The 18,670-nt window shown below is 37.9% G+C and overlaps 1 protein-coding gene and 1 long non-coding RNA gene across 3 annotated transcripts; one reads left to right on the top strand and one right to left on the bottom strand.

Annotated features, from left to right (window-relative positions):
• Window positions 1-1,046: 1,046 nt before the first annotated feature.
• On the bottom strand, window positions 1,047-6,337 carry lysmd4 (LysM, putative peptidoglycan-binding, domain containing 4). Of its 2 annotated transcripts, none has more exons than XM_051382538.1 (3): window positions 6,250-6,337; window positions 3,551-3,828; window positions 1,047-3,435 (listed from the first exon to the last, which is right to left on the bottom strand). In XM_051382538.1, exons 2-3 carry the CDS (start codon window positions 3,812-3,814, stop codon window positions 2,878-2,880), a joined length of 822 nt encoding a protein of 273 aa, XP_051238498.1. In that variant the 5' UTR covers window positions 3,815-3,828; window positions 6,250-6,337; the 3' UTR covers window positions 1,047-2,877. The 2 variants fall into 2 exon arrangements, with proteins under 2 accessions (XP_051238498.1, XP_051238499.1); XM_051382539.1 differs by having other exon boundaries at window positions 6,191-6,313.
• A 3,096-nt stretch (window positions 6,338-9,433) lies between these two features.
• On the top strand, window positions 9,434-18,266 carry LOC127353365 (uncharacterized). The gene is made up of 3 exons (XR_007881277.1): window positions 9,434-9,570; window positions 11,223-11,288; window positions 18,191-18,266. It is a non-coding gene; the product is annotated as an uncharacterized LOC127353365 (long non-coding RNA).
• Window positions 18,267-18,670: the final 404 nt, after the last annotated feature.

The raw sequence follows: 18,670 nt of genomic DNA, 5'->3' as shown, positions 1-18,670 counted from the left end.
TGTATCAACAGTAGGATAAGACTCAGCCTGGGAGTTGGCAGGGTGCCAGAGCTCTGCGGCCTGGAGCTAGATCAGAGCAGGGTTCGTGAGCTGTAGTTATGAGATGAGGGTCTCAGGTCATGGAATAATAAAAGGCATAGAGCCTCTGCAGCAGTAGAGCTAAACTACAACTTTTGTTCTTGAGTCTCAAAGTACTAATACAGCTTGTTTTTCCCCCTCTCTTGTAGGCTATAGGACTACTATTTGACGTAGAAAACATGCATTATTATTCATTTTAATCGATTCAGCTGTCCCTGCTCTTTCAAGTTGCTACAGCAGTTAAAAAAAGCCTCATTAGGATCTGTAATCAACATTGATGAGTGTTTTTTGGCTTGAAATGTAAAACACCAACAGTTTCTCTTAACCCTAATACCCAGGTTCAGACTTTAAAGGAATCATTGTGGTTTTTCTCTCAATGCCATAAGACTAGAGTCAATCTATAACCTTTGGTGTTTGTGTCATGTAGCAAATGTTTCAATATCCCTGTGAGTTGCTTCTCACATTCTGCATTTGTATATTTGGCATTTCATTGTGAATACAGATTGTGTCCAAATTGGAAAACTAACTCCTAACAGAACTACCTTGCATCCTTGGGTTGTATAATTAACTCCCGACTTACCAGGAAGCAATCTCAAGTTCTCTATTTGAGATATACATTTGGTTCACTAAACTTACATGATGAGAGCGCTCAAGCAGCTGGCCTCATTCATTATCATTAAAAACGTTATAAACTACTAATCCTAAACAGATGTATCAAACCATAAAATCATGCTGTTTTACTCAGGAGCTGTCAAGTTTCAACTAGATCCCTCCATAAACAAACACACATCCCAGCAACACTGTTTGTGCATGCTGCCATCTTTTGGTAACAGTGGGTACTACAACTAATAAAGAATTGTACACTTTGTATTAAAAGGTACAAACAAAAATACATACTATAGCTCCACAATATATGCATGTTGTATATTTGCTATTTGTTGTTTGCTGCCAGAAAACAATTCAGACACTTTCACACTATAAATCTTGTATTCAAATAGGAACATGCTGAAGAAAAACATTCTTTAACATCCATCGTGTCAAACTGTCCATCTAAAATAGTTTACAAATTGACTTCAAAGTTTGAAAAATATGTCAACAAAACAACGTTTCCAGTTTCATTAAATGACAATACTTCAGACTTTAAAAAGTGCATTGGTCAAGCCACACAAATTCACCACCTTTTACAAGTGGACTCAACTACCCATCTAATTATGTAAGATGAGTGTGCAATACTACATAAATCTGATATTTAAGGTTTAAGGCACATTCCTATATCTCACACTTCAGACTATTTCATTATTATGATGAATCCTTTTTTTTCTCAAAATGATTTTTAAAGATTGCCTGGTGTCAAAAGAACACACACAACCTGACAAGATAATGTATATTGCACCCGATTCTTACCGTAAACACAATTTACACCTTTGGCACTGTATTCAGACCTAGAGTGAAGACATGAGGTGCATGGCAATAACTTAACAATGAAAACACAGATACAAAAAATAACTTACATCAAACAAGGCACACAAATAATGCTCAAACCCATGTCAAATACAGATTGCCTCACACGGTTCTGGCGACAGGTGGAGACAATGCATCTCCCATTTTAGCATTTTAAGGCAAAAGTTAAAAAATACATTAGTGTATTGGGACAAATATGATAAAACAATCATATTGCGATTATTTTTGACAGATATTGCAACTGCGATATGATCCCCAATTAGTGGGGATGATAATTTTTGCATAACTCTTTTCATTTTTTACAAAAAAAACCATCATGATGATGAGACATTTGTTGAGGACTGTAACAAACAACCATGTTTTCTTAAATCTGGAAAACAAGATTCGTAGGCCAGGATTTCTCTTCATTTTACCTTTATCAAACAATTGCAGCTTCTGCCATTTAGATATTGCACTCGGCCAGATGTATTTTGATTAATTGTGCAGCCCTAACACTGACGTGACAACACCTGATGTGTCGATACTAAAACAGGCACTGACGGAAAGGCAGGTTGTGGTAAAGCTACCTGGAGCTGGGTCGGCTCAAGGTTTCTGCCTCTTAAAGAAGTTTTTTCTTGCCACAGGTCTAGACCTGCTCTATATGAAAGGTGTCCTGAGATAACTTCTGTTATGATTTAGTGCTATTCAAATAAATTAAAAAATAGAAATGCCTACAAAGCAGATGTTTGCATAACCATTTAAAGGTACAGTGTGTAACATTTAGGAGGATCTATTGGCAGAAATGGAATATAATATTTACCGGTATGTTTTCATTAGTGTATAATCACCTGAATATAGAAATTGTTATGTTTGTGTTACCTTAGAAGCCATTTTAGCTACAGATTCCCTGCCCAACACAGACACCAGCGGTGTTCAGTTGGCGGCAATCTGAAACTTAACCACAAGATGCCACCAAATCCTACACACTGGCCCTTTAATACCTCAAATTTAGTAAAGTACCTGAGGAACTGTAATTTCAACAAACATCAAAAAAATTTCAAAACAAAGAATCAACAGTATTCAAAAATAATATTTCAGCGAACTGTATTCCAAGTAAGCTCTTCGAAGATATGTTGGTGTCCTAAATTGTTAGAACAGGGTGCAGCTATTTAGCTTCACTTCAGGATAATCAGTGAAGTTTCTGCCTCAAGCATCACAGTTATAGTATAAAACAGACATGTGGTGGTATTGCACAGAGTAAAAACGATAGGAGATTTAAGCTTTATCTTGACTGTCACCTACTTTTTCTAGGATCATCTAACCCAACAGTCTTAAATAATGATTACGGTTTCATGGGACTCAAGAATGCACTATCCTGTTTATTGATAATGTACCAAGGCCTGTCCCTGAGATGTTTGAAATGGTGGAGGACTGTATGGCACCAGTACTGTCTGTTGGTGAAACTACTCCGTTATCTTTTGTTTTGAAATAAATGACATAAAATAACGGCAGGACGATGCCAATCAGGAGCATAGCAACTACAGCGTTCCACCACTGGATGCCCCAGTCTGCACCGTGACTGGTCAGGCGCTGTCCTCTGAAACCAAACCTATGGCGTTTCTCCGAGTTATCCAAGAAATCCTCATCTTGATCATTCGTGGTCTGAATCAGTTTCTCGATATCCTGGTCCACCTCCATTAGAAAGTCTGTGACCTCCTGCAGATGTGGCTGGGCTCTGGCTCTGTCCTGAGGCTTCACTGGTGTGGTAGATGAATGTGGCATTTCTTCTTGAGGGTCACTTAAGTCTGTGTAAGTCTCGGTTAAGAAGCTGTGTTTCTGAACGGGTATTTTGATGGATTTCAGCGCAAATAAATCTTGTTCATGCATAAGGTTGTTCACTCGCTTTATATCTGCCACCTGTTGACAGAAACAAGAATGAAGGCACGTAAATGTCAACACTTAATATGCCGCTGAAGAGATTAGCGCCAGGAATAACAAAAAAAACCTTTCAGTGACTATCAAAATTCTTTACCTTGCAGCCATATTGCAGTGCAAGCTTGTTGAGACTGTCTCCATCGAACACCTCCCGCTCCAGCAGCTGGACGTTCCTCAGGCTGCTCTGCTCCTGCTCTTGGTAAACCCGTGGCCTCATCTCCATGACACTGAGCTCCTCATCATCTGAGGATACAGTAGACTCATTCTGCCTCCTCTTGAACATGTAAACCTGGCCATCCGCACTGGCATGGACGTCCACTGGGGCCTGGAAAGCCCCTGGAACGTGCTCCACCCGCCGCATGATGAAACACCAGCCTGTGAGGAATTAAGATTTAACAATTAGGATTCACACAAGAAAAAAAAACGTAAAACTCCGACCTCAGATATCTACATGTAAGACTAATTTATACATACTTCTAACTCGCCTCTGCTCCACTGCCTTGTGTAACTGAGTGGGGTTTCCAAATAGAGGGTTTCTTTCATCTGTCTTTTTAAAGATACTAGAATAAAATGTGAGCGCCTCCTCAATCAAGATTGATAATCAAGATAAAACGACAATTTTGCGAGCATCCAACAATATTTCTCAAGAGTCTCATGCTAAAAGTCTTTTGTGCAATCTACTGCCCATGTGCAACTGCTGCTGCTACTATTTGTACTATTTGTGTTATCTGTTGTTTGTGGATTCTTACTGTTGTGGATTCTTACTGTTTTTCTCTTGTACACAGTATTTTTATTTATTATCTTTCCTACTCCTACTGTTTTTATACTGTTTTTTCCCTATCCACTTTGCTGCTGCAACATTGGAATTTCACCATTGTGGGACAAATAAAGGAATATCTTATCTGAATATCTTAAAAACAAAACAAATACGCCCTCCTGTGGCAGTAGTGGGAGTCCAACAACTGAAAAAATAACAGTTAAACACAAAACTACAGCTTTCAATGCACAGTAAAATGTGCCAAAAGTTGGGCAATAACTCCTTTAGAAGCCCAGTATTCATGGTAAATTATGTCTTGACCTAAAATTAGACCCCACAGTATGCCAGTGACGCTATAAATCTACTGGACACCATGACACCACTCTCTACCCTTGACCTAATGCCAGAGGTGGGAACTAACAACGTAGTTTTCAGGAATCTGTACTGTACTTGAGTATTTATTTTTCAGACAACTTTTTACTTTTACCCAAATATCTGTACTTTATACTCCTTACATTTTCAATACAGGCTCGCTACTTTAATGCATTTGAGGGGAATTAAGAGTTTTATTTTGCATCACTGAATGCCTTCCCAACATCACCATCAGTGAATGTAACATGACGAACACGCAGAAAACAACGTAACAGGACGAAACAGACTAGAGATCGAGACTCAACCTTATTTGAAGTTTCAATTAGGTCAGAAACCAAGCGAGTACTTTGAGTACATGTCGGAGCCTGTACTTTCTCTTTTACTTGAGTAAAGAAGTTGAATCAGAAGTTCTACTTGAGTAAATACTGAGTGTACTTCTGCTACCTTTGCCAAATACACCTTTAATCTGCCTTTCAATCCAAATCCACAGTAATACAGATACTTAGCAGAATGAAGTGGCTTTATGTCTACATTGTATTTGCTTGGCCAGTGGTTCTCAACCTGGGGGTCGGGGGCATCGCAAGGCCCTCTTGATTTTAAGGGGTATAAGTAAACATCTTATTATTAAACATAAGATTATCTTGTCCTGCATTAGAAAAGTATGCAGTTAAAAAAAAAAAAGCACTAACAAAACAATAAGGCCTCAGGAAGAATAAAAAAAACACTGAATTTGTCAGAAAAGAAGCCTATTAAGTGTGTATGATTGTTAAAATATAAAAAAAAATGATAATACAGATAGAGAATTGTTTTTCATTACTAGAAAAACACAACTCTGACACAATATTCACAGGAAAATAATGAATCAAGTCCATCCAAATTGCTCGTTTTACACAAACTTCCTGCAGTTACTGTGTTCACTATACAATTTATCAGTTGTTCTGTACTATTATTGTTATGCATTGAATATAATTTGAAATATATACACTCATGGGTCATCAGTTTACTCAGTGATAGAAAAAAAGGTCCCTTAAGGAAAAAAGGTTGGGAACCTGACTGACTTATGCTAAACTGCACTGCTGCCAACTCTGGCTTGAATAGACAGCTTCATTTAAATGCCATAAGCCACTCAAGTGTCCAGCAGTGTTTATCTACTTGTACAAGGCTTATTAATAGATCAATAAGAAATTGTGTACGAGTGTAAGAGTGCAGGGAAGCCTACAGGGTTGTCAAGTGGGCACCCCCTCAATAACTGCATATTTAGTCTTTAAATCTACAGTACAACACCTCATATGTCACTATGAGTCTGAATTCAGATGACAGCTGTTGTCAAGTTAGTGTTCGCTGTGTTTTGCTCACATTTTAAAAAAAATGTGTAACATTTAGGAGGATCTATTGGCAGAAATTAAATATAATATATAACTGTTTTCGTTGTACGTTACTTAGGGTCTACGTCGGCGGCTGAAGCTAGCAGGTTAGCGTTTAGCTCCTGACGTTCAGCATGTGTTCCGCCTCTACCATGACAGAAAGCCAGACAACGAGCTGTCTTACTTCAGTCAACTGTTACTTCTTTTTTGTGTGTTGGAAACCACATGCAGAAATATTACTTACAGTAAATGCAGTTTCACAGACTTTTTAAACTCAGACTGCGCTGTTCCCATCTTAGTTACCTTATCCAAATGCTTTGGCAACAGTAACGCTAACAACCACCGCCGCCGCCGCCGTCCTCCCCAGGTTGACTTGCTACGTTACGGCTTCTTCTTCACGTTCTTGTTGCTATGTGGCAGTTGGCAAACAACGTCATGGTGCATTACCGCCACCAACTGGTATAAAGTACGTATGGCACCTATATATATATATATATATATTGTCGATGCTTTGCACTCACTATTTCTACTTGGATAAGGATCTGGTTTATTGCCAAGTAGGTTTTCACATACAAGGGATTTAAGGTTAAGTTTAAGGTAAGTTTAAAGATAGAAAATTATAAATAAAGATAGAAATAGAGACAATGAAAGGAGACAATATATACAAATAGAGAGAGAATATGCATAATATGGCCGGATACTTAAATAAATGAGTGAAGAGTTGTACAGGAATGTGCCAAAAAATTGGGAAAATGGGAATTCTGTGTGTGAGTAATGATATCTGCAAAATCTAACAAACAAAACAAGACAAAACAATGAGCAACAACACAATGAGGCTGCCGTCCAAGGCGTCATCTCGCTCTAGGAAAGGTAATAAATACTAATTAATAAAATATTAGAAAATGAGAAAAAATAAAGTTATATTCTCTCTATTAAGTTAGTTTCCTAAGATGTACATTAAAATACCTACACAAAAATATTTATTCTAGCATCCATTACACTTAGTAGTTTATGTCTATTTGTATCTATCTATCTATCTATCTATCTATCTATCTATCTATCTATCTATCTATCTATCTATCTATCTATCTATCTATCTATCTATCTATCTATCTTGTTGTCCTATTTATTTATGGTATTTTGTGTATGCACATTGAGAGTAATGTAAAACTGGAGTCAAATTCCTTGTATGTATACACATAGTCTACTTGGCCAATACAAATGATTCTGATTCTGATATTTAAATAAAAATGTTACTTTCCTTTGAACTGCTTTTGCCACCTTTCAACATCTTCAACACGTAGTGCTATCAAAAGATGAGGTCGGCCCGAAGATGTATTTAATACTTTATTCACTCATTTAAAAACACAAGCTTGTAAATAAGAAAAGAAACAAACAACAAGACACAGACGAGCACCGACACCACACGCTACAGTTGAAAACCTGTGTGGCTTCCCCACCCCCGTCCACCTGTGACCTCCCCATCTAAGGTACATGACTGATTTGATGATGACTCTTTGTGTCCTCAGGGGCGCAAGTGACGCAACAACAACACTATTTACACTTACCACACACATATATAGGACACAAGTAGTATATGAGAATTCTTGTTTTGGGTATTTTCTATTTTATTATGTGCTTATTCATATTAAGTAACTTCAAAGCTTCTCTATGTCTGACATCTGTTGGTAGAAAGTTATCTACATCTCATCTAAGCCATTAAGCATATAGGGACTCTCCTTTTTTCCCCCTCCCCTCTTCTGTCCCTCTGTAAGTTTCCCAGTGTAAGATAAGAGGTGGTGTGGACAGCAGCGGCACACAGCCTTGGGCTGAGCGGATGCTAGAAAGTGAATATTAGCTCTTGAATCCTCAGGGAAAGAAGCAAAGAAGTTTGAGAAAGGTCAGGGTAGTAGCAGTGGCTTCTTTGACCACTAGATGGGGCTATTGGTCTTTCATACCTCTTGTCATTTGTTTACAGCTGCTCATCAATTTATCGGATAAAACTGATGCAGAGCTTTTTAGAATGGGGCAAAGCATTATTTTCATTCAATTCTGTTACTGATTGTTATTATTAACTGGTGTGGATACTGCAGCAATGGTTATTTACCTGGTGGAAAATAGAGTAGAACCCCTTCCATCAAACCATATGTAAGCAATATAAAAAGCAAAACTCTAAATCCTGCATGGCAAGGATCATGAAGAAAGGTGTGCCCCAAAGCATATACCCAATCAGCTCAATTAGACACCACGATGAGTTGAAACCATGGTCAGTGTGATGTGGTGTCCATGTTTTTCACATATTGATCTGGCCTGTGTAGACTTTTGATTGTACCCCATGAAGAGCTTTGACCAATTCAGTTTTAGTACCTCTGTGTTCACAGTATGTATATCCCACAATGTGGAATGCACTGGCCCTGGAAACAAAAATACGGTATAGGTAGAGTATGGACCACAGAACGCATTTCAAATTAGTCGGGTCCATAAGCACCACAGGGTCACTTTAAAAATCTGTTATTTTTCAACATTTATTTTCAGTAAAACTTTAAAGCTAACGAGGTGGCAGAGAATTCAAATGCCAGCAAGTTGGATTTACGTCACACGACATTATTTAACCAATCCATGTTTGGATAGCAGAATTTATTGATATCACATGTGGTCTGTGGTCACAGAGTATGATATATGATATATGACCTGTAGTCTTAAAAAAGCGGCTACAGAATGATTTTATTTACATTTTTGTACATTCAAAAGTAGGTTCCACGGTCCTTGAAGTAGAATAAGATTTTACCAGGGTGAAAAAGACCCACTCCATGGAAGCCAACCCGCGGGGTCCATAGACAAAAGCGGCTCATTCTTAGGTTAATAAAACATAATGATGCTTATTTTTATAACCTCTCTGTGATTACACTATTGAAAACAATAGTGTTATTATATTCAATTTAGATCCTCCTAAATGTTACACACTGGAGCTTTAAGTTGTTGAAGTTTTACTCCAGTCACCTTTAAATGATGTAAAACAAAAATACTCTGCTTTGATAATTAGTATCATAAATAAACAATATTTTGTTTAACATGATTGTCCGACATAAAAAGTCTGAACTACGGAAGCCACGCCCACCGAGGTCATTGCCCCAGGTTGACGGGTGACAGAGCCCCAGGCAACAAGATGGCTAACCTCAGAGGAAACATTGGATATATTCAGACATAGCCTCCATGTTTAAGCCTCAGCCTCAAACTCAGAATGGTAAGTGTAGTCAGCATCTTTTATTTGTTCATGTTGGTTGTTAGCAGTGGCTGACACAGCTGGCTTAGTGGTTGTTAAATATACCATAACTGCTACAATGTTACAGTGTTACATTGTTATTATGTAATTAGTTACATAGTGGAAGGAAGCTCCAGCATCCTGTTTACATCCAAAAACAGCACACTCCCATTGTTTGTTGTCGAAACCGTCACTATACTATGCTAGTATAAACTCTCTCTGTGTTGACTGGCCCTTTCAAACGCGAAGGAGAAATTATGGTGGCCGAGAAAAACGCGGGCCACTTTGGAAAAATGGCGGTTCAACATGGCGGACTCCCTGCGACCTGTGGCGTCTGCAGATAAAAGAAGGCTCATTTTAAGGTAGCAAAACATAGCGATTCTTATATTCAGGTGCATTATATATTAGCCTATACACTGGTGAAAACATAGTTATAGTAGTTATCTTCTATTTCTGCTGTAAATATTACACACTGGACACTGGGATGCACAATTAATCGCAATATTATTGAAACTGCAATATGGCCAAGTGCAATATGGAAATCACAGAAAGCTGCCATTGTTTGATAAAGGTAAAATGTGAGACAAAACAGCATTATAATGAAGAACCTGGTCTACAAATCTTGTTCCCAAGATTTAAGAAAACATGATTGTTTGTACGGAGCCCAACTAATCGAACATCATCATGATTTTAATTGTTTTATCAGCATAAAATCTGCACCAATCTCAAATCTTATTGCATATTCATGTGAAAATAATGGCAATATGATGTTTTTACCATATCAGGCAGACCAACACTCGACCGTTTAATCTGTTATGAAAATGCAGTATCAAGAAAAGAGAAAGTGCAATTTGATTGTGTTAACCTGATTGGGTGCACAGGGATATTCCTATAAAAATAAATAAATAAATAAAATCATAGTAAAGCTGCTAACATATTATAACCTTTTTATAGCATTACACTGATGGTATGAGTCTTAACTGAAGTGTACATTTTTACATGGCTGGGAATATAAATTAGGTTTTTTTTTTTTCAGATGACTTCAACCTCATAAAAATGCTCATGAGGCAAGATTTTGCCAAGATTGTGGAAGTTGATATGGAGAGATGGGATGTCCTGAAAACATTTTGCTTGCCCACAATTGTCACCCAGATCCCTTTATACTGAATATCTCTTGATATATTCATTACATTCTTGTTTACTCCTTTGACATAAAAGAGCTGCACAGTGTACCCATAGCCTACAATGCATAAATATGTGTGTACATTAAACTAGTGAAGCAGTGCAATGCTTGACGACTAAATATCTCTATTAAAAATATGACAAAAAATAACCTGCATGAGCTGTCCCTGATAGTTTCCTCTAATATTTTATATGGTGTCCTACAGTATCTTATAGTATAGTATTTGGCTAGGGTGGTTTAGACATAATTTGAACTCATACCACTGTGTTTCTTGTGTCTTGTGCCCATAGAGCACCATGTGGCACTTTTGACGGTTGATGTAATGCAGAAAACAATGATTTGGAGATGGATAGAGGTTGATAAATACTGATCCATCAAAATATGTCTCGATTGGCCTTGATTCCAATCTGGTGTATCCAATTCACACCATCTACACATATACATTGTGTAGGTCAGTGGTGGTTTCCAACTGGTCTAGTATCAGGGTTCACATCTCCTTATTGAGGCACTCACAAAGTAGGCTAACTCAACACCCATTCAAATGTATTGATTGATATTTACTACATTGTAGTACATTACCACATAGAAGACACTGAGGTTTTTTTGTCCTACTGTTTGGAGGCCTTGCTAGTTAGACTCATGGTATTGTAAAGACTGTAGTGCTGCTTGTTACTCTGTAGTGTTGTGTGTGTGCTGATGGAGGTTAATTGGACGGAGAAAGACTTGCAAACTTGAAAACTTGATAAAAAAAGCCATTACACTGTACTTTATGGATTTGTTTTCTTAGCTGTTCCCCACCGAGCATGACATACTCACCTGTGGTTAATACAGGTGCAGTATCAGAAGGAAGGTGATGCAGAGACAGACAAAGCCAAGCAGGAAGAGAAGGTGGAACAGGTAAGAATTTAGACTGAACAGTGAATGTAACATATGTGACAGGAAAGCTTGTCAAAATAGAGATAAGAGTGACATGTTGTCAAAACAGGCATCAGAGACTCAGCTGGAGAAAGAGACAGTTCACCCAGCAGAAAGAGAGAAGTGATGAGGTAAGTTGTGTCATTACACAGACCATGACATTAGTGTATAATGGTAGGTTTTACTGTGGAACATTTTGCCCATGGCTGATTAAATTATGCCATAACCAGTCCACAAACAGTCAAGAAGGCACTATTTTAACAGATCCTTTTCAATCACTTATAGTTGGTGCTATAGAGACGGGACATGTGACACAAAGACTACTGGCAGTAAGAGGTTGGACACTGAGTGCAATACTGAGTGACTAGCTGTTGAAATTGTAATTGTTAATGAAAAGCATTTCTCTCTTGTCAGGGAGGTTTTTTGTCCCAGCTGAATGTCAATTTTTATATCATCAACTAAAAGTCATCTTGGTGAAAGGCAGAATTAAGGCCATATCAGGATATCATGGATAAGAAAGAAGATTATTCTGAATGGAACCTCTTATGTTACTCTCTCTTTTGTGTATGGAGCATTAAGGGATACCACGTTGAGATTGCAGGAACTGGGATGTGTCAGAATGAAGGGCTTATGCTTTCTATACCTTTCTTGATTGTTGACAGTCAAGACAACATAAAGCAAGGCTTAGTGGCTTTCTGCTTTTCAGTAACATATGTGCTGCTTGGCGTAATTCCTGCTCTATATCTCAGTGATTGAAAGTATGCAAATGATTACATTGGCTGAAAGATGCAATTGTTTCCTATTAAAGGCAAACCATTGATTTACATGACATTCAAATGAATAAAAGTGTAAACACAGGTACCTTGGGTTATATAGTAAAAGCAAAATATGGCTTGATAATGCGAGAAAAAATCCATCTAGTGTTGCAGTGGTGCAATCAACAGGTGAAAATGGATTTTGAACCATAAACCATTTCCTATGTTGTTGTAGAGATTTACACTGCATATAGTGTATACCATGAGGCTAAATGTAAACAAAAGTATGGAGTTGTAATGATTAAAAGTGCATGGACCCAGTCAAATAGGTATGGTGTTGTGCTCGATTATGACTGTTTCCATTCACAGGAGAAGCAATTGACCATGGGAATGGGAACCTTTGTATGTAGCTTGCTAGCTACATCATAAGTAGTGACAAGCATGTGATAGAGCTGCTGTACAAGTTTCTGTAAGTCAGATACAGAAATAACTGATGTTGAGTGGACAGATACATCACACGCTACTAATTTATTATTGCAAAACAAAACAAAATAACTGCCCCTAGGCGGGCAAACATGAACATGATCTCAGCTTAAATCAATAAAGTGAATCATAGTGCAAAGTGAGCCTGATTATGAGGCCTTTGATTAGGGCTGCACGATACGGTAAAAACATCATATTGCGATGGTTTTGACAGATGCATATTTGCATATTGCACTTGGCCATATTGCAATTTCGCTAATATTTAGTGTAATTGTGCAGCCCTACGTTTGATGTGGTAGCAAGTACAATTGAAGTGACTGAGGAGAAAGGTCTGCTGACAAATCTTTTGTTATTTATTTCTTCCTACAGATGAAATTTACAATAGGATTGTATTTCTCCTCACCAGTTAACATGGGCTGTGTGTTGTAAAATTGAACTTTAATGGAGATATTAGAATAGTGTACAGATAAATGGAAAAGATAATAGAGAGAGTCTACAGAGAGACATAATAAACAGCAATATTTTCTGTTCTGTGAGCTGAAATTGGAAAATGGAAGTAATAATTTCTGTGACAAGAAATAATAGCGTTTGAAGTGAATTGTTTAAGAATGGAAAAACTGCAAACTGCTCGAGTTGAACTGTAGAACTTATAATCATCATTAGTATAACATTAGAAAAATGCGTGCGCAAATCTTTGTAGCTGACCTGTCAATTGATTTACAATATTTTCCCCAGCAGGAGACAAATGCTTTGATTGAATGAACCTGTGTAAATAAGCTTTCACTTGGGTTGTAGCTTGAAGAATTAATTTGTCGAGGATACGGCATATTTCTTATACTCGGTGCTTAGAGTCTTGCCTTTTATGAAATACAGTGTCTATATATTGTTTTAAGTCACATATGATACAGGGCTAAGCTACAAGCAAGACTGGTTAAACATGAAGTTAATAGCAGTCATGCATATTCTAGTGTTTCTTTCCACATATGCATACCCGTTCAGCCGGAAACCACAAATGACCTCCAGTTGACTTCTTTATCTAGGCAGCATAGTTGACTCACTAGCAAATCAGATTTTGTGTTTAAGCATATAGACCAGCCTCTTAATTAAAAGAGTCATTCAATAGTCATTGATCTCATGTGCGTAGTTTGTTGCCCCTTTTTAACCATGATTGCTCAGAAATTGCTTCGTTATTGTATGATCATCTGCCAGCACAACCACCGCATTAAGTCAAAGTGAACTGTTACTGTTGACTTCATTGTCTCATGAAGTCAACCTTTGCACTTGAAAGGCTTAACGATGGTAAAGTTAATGTTGCCTTAGAGGGAATCATCATATCATTTACATTGCATTCAGATTCAGGGTGTAACGCTGAACGATGATCAGCAGAGCGGCATAATGTGCCATATTTCAGGGCCACTGAGCAGCTTGTCCGACTGAGAGAGAGAGAGAGAGAGAGAGAGAGAGAGAGAGAGAGAGACACACACACTTGGGTGAGAAAGGAAGGAAACAGAGAGAGAGAGAGAGAGAGAAAGGGGGGAAAGGGGAAAGGAGGGAGGCAGGGACTGAGAAGTGAGGATAAAACCGTGTACACTCACTGCATGCACATGTTGCCCGAAGAACAACAGAAAGGGCTTTGCTTTAAATGATTCAGAGCAAAGATTAAATATTTATTGAGGTGAAAGATTCATGTATGCCACATCTATGAACTCATTGCTGTATTGCCACATTATATCGTGTTCTCGTATCTTGCTCTTTACTTTTCAAGTATTTCTAAGGCCAACTGACTGAACTGCTGCGACTTAAGACACATGTTGATGTTACATTATTTATGCACAAAATGTGGCTTTAAATATACAGTTTTTCTTTTAAATGTGTTTTTAAGGTAAATATTTAAATGTCTTGCCCTTTTCTCCCCAAAAATGTAGGCTCAAGCCAGTTTGGGGAGCTTACATTTTCATCCAAATGAAACTCTTTACAGGGAGTCCTTTTTAAAGGCAAGTGAATTCAAAATCTACATACACAACAAGGGCAAATCTTTCATGTCATCATTAGCAGATCAGTTATTCTTTTCATTGTTACTGACATGTTGACATAGGCCTGATTACACCCTATTGCCATCATCCACTGTGAGAAACATTTGATTATTTGTCTTGCAAAAAATAGAGCATAAGAATAGAGCATACGATTAGTTTTATCTGTCGGGTGTATTTTGAAATGAACCACAGGTGACTGAAGGTTTGTCTCGGAAATCCACAGGGGTCCTGCTGCAGCAGTTGGTGTGGGGAAGCCAAATTAAATTCCTATGGCTCAGGGTCATGGCAACAGTTCAGATGTTTATTGATTAAATGTCAACTGCCCAGGTGAATGTGATTCACAACTCAGAGGGGCCTAATTCAACAATCCATCACCAGTAGAGGAGCATTCAAACCAACACATCATCACTACATGTTTAGATCTAATGTATAACTCTAATATAACTCTACAGCATTGTAAAAGTGGTGACAGGTTTCATGCTGGAATAGCGGGGTTGGTAATAACGCCGTCTGTAAGTTAGTTGTTAGATGTTGAGTCAAATTAATGTACTTGTATGTTTCATGAGGATGTAATGCCACGTGTCTTTGGAACTAAGAGAAGTCTTCATAAGCTCAATGGTTTATAAAAACTGCAATGATTAATCCATTGTTTAATTATAGCTGATCGACAAACAATCATTATTCAGATTATTTTATATCGTTATACACTGCATAATTTGGGTTTTGGATTCTTTGTTGGACAAAAGCAATTTAAATAGGTTATCTTGGGATCTAGGAACTTGCAATGGTAATATTTTCTTATGTTTTATAGACTGAACAGTTAATAAATGAATTAAAAAAACATTGGGAGAAAATAGTCATTAGTTGCAGCCCTATTCTCAATTTTAGATAGATAGATGTTGTTCTAATAATATTCAGTATTTCTTTGAATATTAGACCGTGGAATCTAAGGTTAACTATGTTTCTGTGAGGACAACAATTGAGAGTAAACATGCTGACATCCTTATATATTATAATGGCGTGTTAATTATGGAGTATTTCAGACTGCTATGGGTACAATTTCAGGCAAAGAAGGCCTTCAGCCAAGGGACTGGGGCAGAGATTTGCTGATAGGTGCAGTGCAACTATAGTAGGGTATATTAATTTGGATCCCAAACCCTAAGGGTGACCCCTCACATGAGACAGAGCTCTGGCAGTCCTGGTCTTCATGCAGGCCATGAGCATACAGTGACACATAACCTTGCCCTGTCACCACCCTCACCAGTGTGTCAGCTAACATTACTGTGATTGACGTTGAGCCAGCACTCAGACTATGAGATCTGAGGCTCTGTATAACCTCGCCCTAGCTGTGTACCAGGGCTAGGACATTTGGGGCAATGGTACTGGATCATGATGCCATCTGTGTTTGTAGTCATCTGCGTTTGTAGCCTGTACCTCTGTTAAACAAGGGCACAAGCCTTTGTGACCTTGTTTAAATTTGAGCTGTTTTTATAGCTAAAATCTAAATGTGTTTGTGAAGTGTCACTCTAATACAGATAGATAACTAAAGAATAAGTGCTTTTACAGAAATGTAACATTTTAAGATAGTGCCATAACTGAAAGGGGAGAATCTAGATATTGTCATTGTTGAACACTATAATATAAACTATGTAAGTAAACTTTTGCAATAGAGATGCGTATGAAATTTTATTAAAGCAGAGATTCAACAGAAAGTTCAGTTGAAGTGGTAATATATCACAGTGCACAATACTGCAATAATAATGCTTCTTGGGGGGCGGACAATGAGTTGTCAACATCAAGTTAACTTCACATTGTTGGTATTAATTAATCACTCAATCAGGATAGTTTTATCTAACTAAGCCAGAATGGAAGATTAGCTATGGGCTTACACATTTTGAACTATGTCAGTAATTCACTCTGCCCACTACAGACGTGTTTTAAACTACACCCAAAAGGCTCCCCTGTGAAAGACACACCACTCACAAAATGAATACTAGATGTGCTTGATGAACCTCAGCTGGCAACCTACCAGGGGAGGAATGCTATTCCTATATTATGTCAGAGTTACCAGCTTAGAAATGCTTTGAAAAGCCCAGATAATAATCAGTCTGGTGGATTGCTAAGCTGTTCATCTAAATTTCCAGGAATCCAACTCATGAAGCAAGGCAGTTTATCAAAAATCCACTGACTTGCTAATGTTGGCAAGCATGTTGCCAGCCTGGGAATGCCAGTGACAAGCTTCATATTTAGCTCTGCTGGCCTTACTACCCCTGTCCTATAAGTGACTAGATCAGTTACTGGCTTTGAGATATAGCACCACCAGGCTCTCATTAGATCTGTTTCTGGGACTTTGACTGCTTTATATACAGTAGCTAAATACAAACATATGATGCTCCGATGGATTGTAAACACAATTACTTTGGAGTATATCATTTGAGCATTACTTGGCTTGATAATATATGACACTTCCAGTGTTGTGGTAGTAATATGACCATCTACCATCCTTAGGTGAGAGTTAATTCAACATTATAAACTGCTATGTACCTTAACTGCCGGAGCATGAGTCTAGCTTGAGTATCAGCTGTAGCTTAGCTAATTAACCCACTTTCATATCCAGCAGATGAATGCAATAGTGAAACTGTTCAACACAGTCTCATCGTAGTGGAAAAGGAAAATATTAAGCTACATAATAAATAAGTTTTAGACTATTCATGCCTGTCAAGCTCATTTCTTTAGAACACCTGCATGCATAGTGTTAGTAAGGAAAGCACTGAGTTAAAAGGCTTCATGTAATGGCCTTTAAAGGAAGAAACACTCCCCATCGGTAAGGGGACTATCTTGTAATGCATGGTATCCTCAGTGCGAGTTCAAACTGCAGTCACGAGCGTCACTACCTTAGCCGTGTTACTTCATAGAATGTAAGCTTCCTTGTGACCGTGGGATTTTAATAATGTATGCCAGTTGTGGCACTGCAGTGTGGTTTTATGCATTAGTTGAACCACTACATGACCTCAACTTTCCTGCCATTAAATCATCACTGACAATAGGGGAATGAGATGCATTGAAATATTGATTATTATATGGAAAAGTGTACCTTTTTATGCAGTAGTGTTAGAACTATAAGAGTGGATAGATCCTATAAAAACGTAAAACTTCTGATATATAATAAAATAATAATAATACAAAAAATGAATGATACAAATATCAAGAAAATTAATATTGTTCAGTACTTTTTTACTTTTTTAACTCCACAGACAGGGAATGGTTGACAGTGTATGTATCCACATTTGATAGGGGGCTAAAGTTGAATGAATACAACCCTCAGTGTTGTTGCTTCATCAGTACACAACTGCAGATCCCCACCCAAACTTCGTGTGTGTGAAAAATAAATAATGCTTTCCCATTGAGACTGTCCCAGTCTTTCTGTTTGTGTGTCCCTGTCCTTAGTGGCATGCCCCTGTCCTGCTAGATAGGGATGTTCATTATCACAAACAAATAAACAAATAAATGAACATATTCACTTTGACCCACCACATGAAAAAATAACACTCTAAGAAATGTCACGCTCTACTGTGTACTATACTGCCTTTATTGTATGCTTTTATTTTGATAGGACAAGAAAGGGGGGAGAGATAGAGGGAGAAAGACATGCAGCAAAGGGCCGCAGGTTGGAATCGAACCCAGGCCGCTGTGGTAAGGACTCAGCCTACACTTCTTGAAATCTTTACACCGCATTTGCAAAAGGTGCAACTGTATCACAAAGTATGCTAATGAAACGACAAACGCCATTACTAATTCAACGAGGTGATTTGTGCCCTGATGGTAAAGTTACTGGCAGGAACAGTCAATTTGAGAAATGCTAACATTTGCAGCTGACACTACTAATAGTACACTGGAGCCCAGTCAAAGGCAACAGATACACACCCCTATGTGAGCTCTGTTTTTAATATATGCAGGTTCACAGTGCGATGTCACAGCTACTGTAGATCTGCTAGTCACTAAAAAGCTTATATTTCGACGATGAACATAATACTGGAGGCAATAAAGCTACAAGAGTTAATTTGCAAAAACTGATTAGCGCCATCCTTGAAAA

This window comes from Dicentrarchus labrax, unplaced genomic scaffold (genome assembly GCF_905237075.1).
Source record: "Dicentrarchus labrax unplaced genomic scaffold, dlabrax2021, whole genome shotgun sequence".
Lineage (NCBI taxonomy): Eukaryota > Metazoa > Chordata > Actinopteri > Moronidae > Dicentrarchus > Dicentrarchus labrax.
This window is presented reverse-complemented; position numbering and strand designations above follow the sequence as displayed.

Excerpts from the sequence above, each read along its gene's own strand:
- lysmd4 (XM_051382538.1), bottom strand. The coding sequence starts at position 3,814 with ATGCGGCGGGTGGAGCACGTTCCAGGGGCTTTCCAGGCCCCAGTGGAC. Across the intron at positions 3,436-3,550 it reads CACTGCAATATGGCTGCAAG|GTGGCAGATATAAAGCGAGT; the intron begins GTAAAGAATTTT and ends TTCTGTCAACAG.